This window comes from Nycticebus coucang, chromosome 18 (genome assembly GCF_027406575.1).
Source record: "Nycticebus coucang isolate mNycCou1 chromosome 18, mNycCou1.pri, whole genome shotgun sequence".
Taxonomy (NCBI): Eukaryota; Metazoa; Chordata; class Mammalia; order Primates; family Lorisidae; genus Nycticebus; species Nycticebus coucang.
Genome location: NC_069797.1, coordinates 9,388,735 through 9,398,871, shown reverse-complemented (window position 1 = coordinate 9,398,871; position 10,137 = coordinate 9,388,735). Strand labels below are relative to the sequence as shown.

Below are 10,137 nucleotides of genomic sequence, written 5' to 3'. Positions count from 1 at the left end.
TTTGAGCAAAGTCGCAGGGTCCCTTGGGCTGGTAGCCTTTGCATGTCTCTGTGTGTACACCTGTGTCTGGGGCTAGGCTGCTTCTGTCTTTGCCTGGGCACAGAGACCCTCGATCCTAGGACTGTCCTCTTCCTGGGTATAGGCAGCTGGTTGAAATGCTGTGCCCACTGTGGTGGTAGACCTGGGCAAATACAGCCACCAGAAACCCATTGCAAGATTCCAAAATGTCTCTCAAACCTAGGCTTCTTCAAGCTCTCTGGCTTAGTTCAGGCTCCGGACTATTTATTGCTTTCTCTCCCCATTGGGCTTCCTGCTCAATCCCACCCTCCAAGCCATTCTCTCAGGAGGGATCCTTTTTTTTTTTGAGACAGTCTCACTTTATTGCCCTCGGTAGAGGGCTGTGGCATCACAGCTTACCGCAACCTCCAATTCCTGGGCTTAGGCGATTCTCTTGCCTTAGCCTTCCGAGTAGCTAGGACTACAGGCACCTGCCATAACGCCCGGCTATTTTTGTTGCAATTTGGCGGGGGCCGGGATCGAACCCGCCACCCTCAGTATATGGGGCTGGTGCCCTACTCACTGAGCCACAGGTGCCGCCCAGGAGGGGTCCTCTTAAGACAAAGACAAACATGTCACCTCTATGCTCTGAAGACCTGAGAGGCTACCCACCCACTGAATGCACTAGCTGGTATCCCCAGGATATTGGTGCAAGCCCTCCACCGTTTGCCCAAGCATTTCTGGACATCTCTTCCACATATCCCTCTCCTCCCCCTTCTCCCCTTAACCTGTCACCAAATTCTTCATGAAGTTTGAGTAACCTCTTGTTTGACCACCACTTGTCTCTTCCTTGAAGCCTCCTCCCCCTAATTAAAATCTTATACTTCTTTCTGAGGCCAACTTAAAGAGTTTGACTGCTTTTCCAGTTTTCTGCAGTCAAAATGAATTGCTTTACTTTGGTATGACGTTTGTGTGCAAAACACATATGGGAGGATTTGTTACAGCTAACAAGGTTCATTGCCTGCTGCTCAAGAGGAAGCCAATATACTGAGATAGTGGGGGTCACAGCAAAGAGTTTATTATCTCAGGTGTTATGTGAAGAGATTAGAGAAATTTCTCAAATCTGTCTACCCAAGAATTTGGGAGAAAGGGATTTCAAAGATAGTTCAGCATGCAAAGAGCTAGGCAATTGGGTCTGCTGATTGGCTGGGGTTGGTGGAATCATAGAAGTGTAAAAATTGTCTTCTTGTGCTGAGTTAGTTCCTGGGAGCGGGGTGGGGAGACTGTCTGTAAGACCAGGTGAGTCAGTTCCTGGTCTGGGTGGGTCAGCTGGCCCACCAGAATGCAGGGCTTCTGAAAGACATCTCAAAAACTAGTCTTAAATGACACACTCCCTGGGTGTAGGACACAACTACAGCTCTAGACTTTAACCTTTTGTATGTAAACTATATAACCTAATGGTTTGTACCTTCATGCTAATCTGAAATAAAAAATTAAAGTATAAAAAAACCTAAAATTAGTTTCTTTGCACAGTGGCTCATGGTTGTAATCCTAGCACTTTGGGTGGATTGCTTGAACTCAGGAGTTCCAGACCAGCCTGAGCAAGAGCAATAGCCATCTCTACAAAAAATAGAAAAAAAAAATAGCCTGGTCTTGTGGTGGTTACCTGTAGTCCAGCTACTTGGGAGGCAGAGACAAGAGGATCACTGGAGCCCAACAGTTTGAGTTTGCTGTGAGATATGATGCCATGGCACTCTACCCAGGACACAGAGTGAGACTGTCTTAAAAAACGAAAAACATCCCTCCCTCCAAAAAAAAGTAAGGAGCAATGAAGCAAGCTAAGAATCTTTATGACCATCACCTATATGACTCCTGAGTAGTAGGCAATTATAAGTAGCAAACTAGGGAACATGGCTACTTACGTGTTTAATTATCAATCACTGTATGTTTGCAGAGTTCAGGCCCCTATTCCAGCTCCCACCTGGTGGCTCTTTATTGATATGAAGGGTAGTTTCAGACTGAATGTTTCTTAAGGAGACCTGAACGAGTTCATATACAGAAAGGAAAGCATAAGCAGACAGTTTTTTCCATCATAGGCGAGATAGAGCTATGGGTGGAGTCCCGTGGGAATCCGGAGGGGCTAGAGGGGTAGAGTTTGACTCCAGAGTGGGAGAAGATGGAAGTGGACCCAGACAAGAGGCCTGATGGGTCCTTAACGGTCATCCTAAAGAAAGTGATGAGGGTTGTCAGCGCGCAGGAGTTTGAGAGGCCCTGTGGACATTCTGAAAGCGTCGTAGGGAGAGACTAGCATTGCTTATTAGATTTGGAGCAGCTTCTATTTACGAATGCTTGCTTGTGCCAAGGCTCAGCAGTTTCAAATGTGTTACTTCCGCTGATCTTCAGATAAACCTCCTGGAGTGCAAGTATCTCCTTTTACCCCGAGAGCAATCCGAGGCTGACAAAGGATGAGTAATTTGATGAAAACCAACCAACCAGGCAGTGGCGGAGGCGGAACCCGAAACCCGCTTTCCGACCCGCGCTCTGGCCGCCGCACCGGCCCCTGCGCAGGCGCCCTGGAACGCTTCGAGGGCTGGTAGACCCAGAATTCCCGGGGCCGTGGAAGAGACCACAGGTCCAGTAGGAGGGGGAGCCCTTGAGTCTGCATTGTTAAATGGTCTGGAGTTCTCGCGAGGCTTTGCCTGCATTCCCCCCCCTGCTATGAAGAATGGAATATCCCGACTCTTTAAGTCGTTGGAGCCCCACACTCGTGCCCCTTTCACTGTACTTGAGAGGCCAGGGTGGGTTGTGGTTGCACCTGGGCTCGTAGCAGGTGGCGAGGGAGAAGAAAGAGCTAGAGCTTTCATCTTCGGAGGGGTGTTTCCGGGAAATTTAACTGGAGTGCGGGGGTAGGCTGGCGGCTGGTGGTCGGCGTCTCCCCGGCACCTGCGCTCACGTGGGCTTTGGGGCAGGCGCTGCGGCCTGGTGTTCCACCGTCTGGCGGGGCCGCGTGGGGCAGGACTCATGGTTTTCGTGTTTTTCCGGCAGGGCCACGATCCGTGAAGGCCGGGACCCGGTTACCGGGCCCTTCGTGGGAAGTGAGCAAGCTGGAGAACCGGGTGAGTAGGGGCTGCGTGCTGTATAGAGTACCTGGAGAGTGCTGCACGGGGTGGGACTGTAGTGGAACTAGAAGGGAGACTTGGGCGGCTGTCCTGATGATACTGGTAGTAGGAAGTGCCATCAGAAGCGATAACTGACGACGTTTATGCCTGTCTGACTACAGTTGCTGAAACCTCCGCAGTTTAATGGAACATTACTGCCGGAATCTGTCCTCAGTTTTTGGCCTTATTCCGTTTCAGATGCCATACTCCCTGCAGAGTGTTGAAGACAGCGTAATTATGAGGTAAGAGCTCAGTCTGGGCAGTGTTTAATATGTAACTAACGTTGAATGCATTGAAGTCAGCGTTTTTACAGTTGTTAGTTTTAACACGTGTGACCATTGCACGGTGTGAAGCAGCCATAGAACTGCGTCTAAACCAAAGTTACATGTGTATATGGAAACTATACTTCCTTAAAAAAAGTCTCCAGTGGTTATTTTTAGTGGTTCTAGATAATGGCCAGGTCTCTGGTTGTGGCAGTACTGGTGAATGGTGAGGCGTTTTGACTGCTCTGATGAAATCACTAATAGGAAGTGCCGTCAGAAGCGATAACTGACGATAACTATTCCTGTCTGACTGCAGTCAACAAGTCCTCACCAGTTGCTACTTCCAGGAATAAATTTGTCTGAACTGTGGCCTAATTGCTGTATTCATCCAGGTTGCAAATAAGGGAAGGATTACCAGCATGTTCGAATGCTGAGTACTGGAGCCAGGAGCATTGGCCTTCATGAGGTACGTTTTATTCTATGTTGAGATAGTGTTTTTATCCCATCCTTGAAACAGAAAAGTAGTCAAAACTTTGCATAAAAACAAATGCAGTAAGTGTAACCTGGTTTCTTGTATCCTCAATGAATCCCCAATAATAAAAATAATCTTCAGAGACTCTTGTTAGGATGGATTTAGATTTGTACGTTTGGAATGAGGCGCTCAGAAATATCTCCTGCTCAGCATCTGCAGTTTGTATTGTGTGTGGCTTCTCTTTTCCAGGTTTTGAAAACTGAGTGCTGCAGTGCATAGATTGAGCAGCCATAGCAGCTCAGGCAAAGCAGAAAAGGTAAGCCTTGATCTGACCCCCACAGTAGAATGAATAAACAGCTGATTTTGTTAATTGATTCGAAGAAAAGGATATCAAGTGATGAAATCACCCCAAATAGCTGGAATTACCGGCAGATTGTGTAGTGGTGAGCCTATGGTTTTCTGATGATACCTTTTCTTGTGCGAATGGCTGTTGGTTAGAGCAGGAAATAAAACTGAAATTTAGTTTCTTTGCAGGCTGCATCCCCAGAGGATAGATGTCAGTTTGTGAAGGACCAAGAGCTGCTATCAACTTGGATTCTGAAAACCTAACTGTTGAACATTTGGTGTAGAAGTATGCCTTGTGTATCAGGACATTCTCAACAAAGCTAAGAGATGTATTGGGCAACGGTTTTCTGTAACTGGCACATTTGGTATCATTCATTAAATTTTCTAGCATTGTCCCTTGCCAGCCTATCCAATAGGAGCTTATACAAATTGGTTGTTACGTTGGGAGTTAGTTCTTTAAAATGGAAATTGTTAGTTCCCCTTGAGTAATGTTTTCATTTAGTTACCATGAACTAATACCGTAATAAAGAATGGTCTTTGGTAATTGGTTGTTACAAATGTGTATTTGAAGAAAAAGTAAATTTGACTACTGCTGTCAGTTATTAGCAGTCCAGTTATAAGCACTCAAGCTTGTAAACTTCCTTACAGTCAAAACTCTTTGCTCTTAACAGTTTTAAACCTTAGAGGGCAACAATTCCAAAGCATTTAAGGCATGGACACAAAGGGTTCTAATCCCTGCTGCCTCTTGAGTACTGTCCCTTTGCATAGCTTTGTCCAATCTCCTTCACCATTTAAATTACTTTGTAGCCAAAACCCTTAACAGTATGCAAGGCCCCATCTTGCTGCCTGCCTGGCTTGAGGCCCATCAGGCAGTGCTTACTCATACTGTTTTCTGGTTCATGAATGACTGTTTCTCTGAAGAGACCTGGGACTAGGGGTTGTCTGTTTTTTCTAGGTGGGATTCTTTCAGCAGAAGTGATTGAGTAAGGGGATCAGGTAAGCTGAAAAATCTTTGCTCAATTAGGCTCTCCTGGGAGCTTCCAGGTGACTGATTTTGTTTGGGCCTGCTGAGAATGTGGATTCAACTTGGTGGGTTTTTAAGAGCCTTCTGTAGTAGGTTTTTAGAAATACTCTCAAAGAAAGGGTTGATGGCAAGTACCTTGGCCTTCACATGCCAGAGATACTGGATCCCACATGAAGGCCTGGCTGAATGGGCCTTCACGTGCATGCCTGTGCACAGGCACCTTGTGTGCCTTAGTCACTGCCACTTGGTGCTGATGTATTGAAGGATATAGTTGTGATAGGTAGCCCTCGGGGAAGGTGTGTAGAATCGTGGGGGAGGGGTGGGGACAGCACTCAGGGGAAGTAGAGGTTGAGACAAGTTCCATGGAGTCCAAGGCTCCATAAGGAAGGAGGTAGACCACTTCCTTTCAGTCCGTTAGCATACATGGAACTAGGCTTCTCCCCCTAGGTTTTTCAGCTAGGAGTTTTGGTAAAAATTGCATCCTCCTAGAGTGTGGTACCTTCAGCATTTGGCTGGAGTCACTCCCCTAGATAAAACAAGTGACCCAGAATGGGAACATCTGGGTTACTTTAGGGCCTCAGCTGTACTGGGGGAAAGCATTCTCATGAGCTCAACCTGCTGGCACTCAGCATACAATATGCCTGTTCCCATAAGCCTTCGGGGGGGGAGGCCAAGGGCTGACTTGGGAGGGGTGTCTGGAGCTTCGAGCCAGGGATGACTTCATAGGAGCCAAAACGCAGGTAGTGTGATTTATAGGGGGCAGATAGAGAGGAACAAGAAGTAAAAGGCCCCTTTCCCAGGTGCTGTGGCCTGCCTTTTGTGATAGGGTTGGCCAGGCCAATTTTGGCAATAGCCTGAGCCTCCTGACAGGAGCCCCTGGCCTGCCTTGACCATCTCTACCCCATGAGGGCTCCCTGGTAAGGCCCCTTCCATGTCATGTCTCTAATGCTGCTATAGTCTCCTTGACCTCATGGTGGTCTTTGGCCAAGGCCACAGGACCCCCTCCAGGGTCCTCCTGGTCCACTGTCCCTTCCCTGGCCTCTTCCCCACTGCCTGGGCCCTCGCCCAGCTCCAGGATAGTGGGTAGGTGTCCCTGCTTCGGGGACCGCTTGCGTAGGCTGAGCAGAAAGGGCTGGGGCAAAGAGAAGATGTCCACATTGTTGCCAAGGTCGATCCATGTGACATTGGGGAACTTGCTGGGGTCCTTAAGGGTGTCTGTGAGGTCCCGTAGCAGGGCCCGTGTCAGTCGGTTGCCGTTGAGTGCCAGTGTGGTGAGGCGGGGCAGGGTGCTGAGTGCTGGCAGCAGCTGCAGGACCATGTCGTCCGTGAGGCCTGTGAAGCCCAGCTCCACGCTGTCCACCTGTTCCCCACAGCGCTGCAGATAGCTGGTCACCCGTTCCAGGTCACGGGAGGTCAGTGGGATGCCTGACAGGTCCACCGTGTTGTCCGGAGGGCTCCCGGCCAGGACAGCCTTGAGGCTGAAGGGGAAAGAGGCAGGCAAAGTCAAGCACATGGTACAAGCCGCCTCAGAAGCAGCAGTGCTCTCTGCTTCTAGTGATCATTTTTATAAAACTTGCAGATCAGGGCGGCGCCTGTGGCTCAAAGGGATAGGGCGCCGGTCCCATATGCCAGAGGTGGTGGGTTCAAACCCAGCCCCGGCCAAAAAAAAACTTGCAGATAAAAATCAAGGGAGAATCCAGGGAGCTCCAGGCCCTTGGCACTACCCCACATCCTGGCTGGCCAGAACCCAAGTTCTGACTGCCCTTCCTGTATCCATAAGGGGTGTCTGTGTTTGCATCTTCACGTTTTTCCTTCCTATTCTGTGACCTTAAACTCTGCACCTGTTATTAACCTAAAAAATGGAGTTAGTGGGGTTGTTATGTGAAGTTAATATATGTAAAACAGAACAATGCCTTGTATAGGTAAGTGATGGACAAATAGTTGCTGCTGCTGCTATTTTTAATGGTTGAGCTCCCTGCTTCTACCACCCTTGGCTGGTAGCTGAGTTGCCCCAGGATTCGCACAAAGGATCTAGAGGCCCCATCTTTCCCACCATGTGGAGGGATCTGTAGGGTGAGCCCTGCAGGGGAGGGGACGGGGCATCCAGGCCTGGGGCTGAGTGTTCTCCGCCCATCCCTCTCCCTGCTAGCTGCCACCCTTGTCCTTTGTTCCCCTGCTTCTTGCCCTGGGTCAGAGCCCCAGGCTGCTCCAGCAGATGGTGTGTCCTTTCCACCAGCCCCTTCTGTTTGCTAGTGGTGCTGAGATGCTCATTCCCCACATTTCCAAGCGCCCTGGAAGGGGGTTCCCTCCTTGTTCAAACAGCACATGTTAACAGCAGCTCAAGAGTCAGCCTGGGCCTCCTGGCAAGGCAGGGTAGGTCCCTGTCCTTGGGATCTGAAGCAGTCCACAGTTTGCTCATTTTGCCTCTGACTGGGGTCCAGCCCCAGGGTGTTTGAAGGTAAAGCTTTCAAGGCATGACATTTAAGTCCTTGAACACTGCCTGGCATCTATTTAGCATGATTTAACTGTTGGCTGCTGGTATTGATGTTGTTAATAAAGCAGACCCAATACCCCAGGGAGACCGCCTGGTGACCAGCCCAGCCCCACCCATGCTAGTCAAACAGCAGCAGTGCTGTCTTCTGCCCCATTCATTTCTTTAACAAGTGTGTGTTAAGCTCCTACTGGGAGCCAGGCACTAGCATCACTGAACAGGGATGGACATCACAAGGGGCCCTGTCTGGATTGCTTTTAAGTGTGATGAGAAACCACCAGAGGGGAAGGAGACCTCATTTTCTTTTTTTTTTTTGGCCGGGGCTGGGTTTGAACCCGCCACTCCGGCATATGGGACTGGCGCCCTACCCGCTGAGCCACAGGCGCCGCCCAAGGAGACCTCATTTTCAATGGCTCCCAAAGGAAGAATGGCTTCACTGCCCATGTGTTGGGGGAGACAGAAGAGGCTCCTGATTACAGTTTCCACACCCCCGTCCTGCTCTATCCCCATATGTGGCCCTGCCCTCCCCCCAGGTGGAGCTCCTGCCGTGGCCAGCTCCATAAGAGCCTGCCAGGGGTCTCCTTCCCAGTGTTGCGGTAGCCAGAGTGGAAGGCGGTGCCAGAGCTTGCTCTTCTCCAAGAGGGAGCGGGACAGTTCTTCCTCCACCGCCTTTGGGACCGACAAGCGAAGCCAGCAATAGCATCAAGACCTTGCCAAAGAGTCTTCGAAGGCCAGGCACCCTGCCTGGGGTCATTTGCAAAAAAGGCAAGAGTGCTTCCTCCTCCAGGAAGCCTTCCAGGGTACCCTCTCTGTTTCTGATGGTACCTACCAGTTGTAGCTCACACGGTCTATGTCCTATGTGCCACCCTCCACCATCAATCTCAGGGACTATCAAACCCCCGAGAGTCCTTCCTGCTGTATGGACCAGAGACAGGGTTTTGATCTGGGCCCCCTGGGAACACCCAGAACTGGGGGTTCAGTTGGGAGTGCCCACTTTTAGCACACCAGATATTAGAAGCTGCTCACGCCTCCTTGCTTCCAGCCCCATTTAAGTGGGCCCATACTCCCCGGCTCCCACCCTACAGCCAGGGTGCCTCCTGCAGCTCCTCACGCCCACCTGGAATGCCCTCCTGGCTGTTCCTCTCACTGAGTCCTCCCTCTAAGTGTCCCTCTGGCTCTGCCCTTCTTCCAGCCCAGGGAGGGGCACCATGTGTCACACAGTCAGACTGGCATAGACGCACTGGGGATTGCAACTCACCAGGCCTGTGGCTTCCTCTTCACCAGCCCCCGGTGTCGCCTCCACTGGGAATGGGGGCTGAGGTGGTATGTCAGCTGGCGGCACAGCTTCTCCATGGCGCCTAGTGCATCGCCTTCCTGCAGAAGGGGGTAGGTCCTGAGTCGCTGGAGCAGCTGAGTAAATGCCCCTCAGACAGCAGTGGTTGCAACCAGTCTGTACAATGGTTTTAGGTTTTTTTCTTGTTGTTGCAGTTTTTGGCCAGACTGGGTTTGAACCCGCCACCTCTGGTATATGGGGCCAGCGCCCTACTCCTTGAGCCACAGGTGCTGCCCCAATGTTGTAGTTTTTGTGGATTAGTTGCTAGCACTAAGAAACGATTTATGTATCTAAGTCTTGATTTCAGGCAGTCCGACAACAGTTGGCAGGAGCTGAGTGCCCACTGACCCCTTGGCCAGGATCCACCCAGGATCTCCAAGGGCCATCCTGTTCATTTACTTGCTCAACAATTATTTGCTGAGCACTTACTAGGTGCCAGGCACTTATAGGAATCTGGGATATGGCCATGAATATCCTGGTTTTGTATTTCACGTGGTAAAGAGGAAAGTGTAATATTTTTACCTATTTCTCAAATGTGGGAAGATAAAAGAGTGAAGGGGGCAGGTCTTTCCCAGCCTAATCCATTCATCCATGTTACCCCTCTGGTCCATCATATTTGAGTTTGAGACTCTGGGCATTATGGGCTGAATTGTGTCCCCCACAAATTTATATGATGTCCTAACCCCTAATACCTCAGAATATGACTAATTGGAAACAAGGCCTTTAAAGAGGTGATCAAGGTAAAGTGAGGTCACAGGAGAGGCCTTGATCCAATATGACTGGTGTCCTTATAGGAAAAAATCAGGACAGACAAGTACAGAGGGAAAAATCACGTGAGGACACGGCTAGACGGTGGCCATCTACAAACCTAGGAGAGAACCTCAAAAGAAAGCAAACCTGCCAACGTTGGACTTCCGGCCTCCAGAAGTGTGAGACAATTAATGTCTGTTGTTTCAGCCACCCAGACTGTGGTATTTTGTTAGGGTGGCCCACCCAGACCAAGACACTGGGATAAAGGATGCAGCAGAAAGACCCTGGAGAGACTCCAACTCTG

At 49.9% G+C, this 10,137-nt stretch overlaps 1 protein-coding gene, 1 long non-coding RNA gene and 3 other non-coding genes across 6 annotated transcripts in view; 4 read left to right on the top strand and 1 right to left on the bottom strand.

Moving 5' to 3' along the window:
- The first annotated feature begins 2,801 nt into the window (after nt 1-2,801).
- LOC128569940 (uncharacterized) lies at nt 2,802-4,783 on the top strand. The gene is made up of 5 exons (XR_008375486.1): nt 2,802-3,113; nt 3,354-3,397; nt 3,735-3,884; nt 4,140-4,206; nt 4,425-4,783. It is a non-coding gene; the product is annotated as an uncharacterized LOC128569940 (long non-coding RNA).
- Nucleotides 3,203-3,273, top strand: LOC128571432 (small nucleolar RNA SNORD49). The gene has a single exon (XR_008375847.1). It is a non-coding gene; the product is annotated as a small nucleolar RNA SNORD49 (small nucleolar RNA).
- Nucleotides 3,660-3,730, top strand: LOC128571431 (small nucleolar RNA SNORD49). The gene has a single exon (XR_008375846.1). It is a non-coding gene; the product is annotated as a small nucleolar RNA SNORD49 (small nucleolar RNA).
- Nucleotides 4,283-4,355, top strand: LOC128571465 (small nucleolar RNA SNORD65). The gene has a single exon (XR_008375872.1). It is a non-coding gene; the product is annotated as a small nucleolar RNA SNORD65 (small nucleolar RNA).
- A 171-nt stretch (nt 4,784-4,954) lies between the features above and the next one.
- The window catches only part of LRRC75A (leucine rich repeat containing 75A), a 39,117-nt gene continuing 33,934 nt past the window's right edge, over nt 4,955-10,137 (bottom strand). For both annotated transcript variants that reach the window (XM_053568628.1, XM_053568629.1), the window contains exons 3-4: nt 9,009-9,124; nt 4,955-6,737 (exon numbers count right to left, since the gene is read on the bottom strand). In XM_053568628.1, the coding sequence (XP_053424603.1) occupies nt 6,194-6,737; nt 9,009-9,124 (660 nt within the window). In that variant the 3' untranslated portion in view covers nt 4,955-6,193. The remainder of the gene's footprint in view (nt 6,738-9,008; nt 9,125-10,137) is intronic.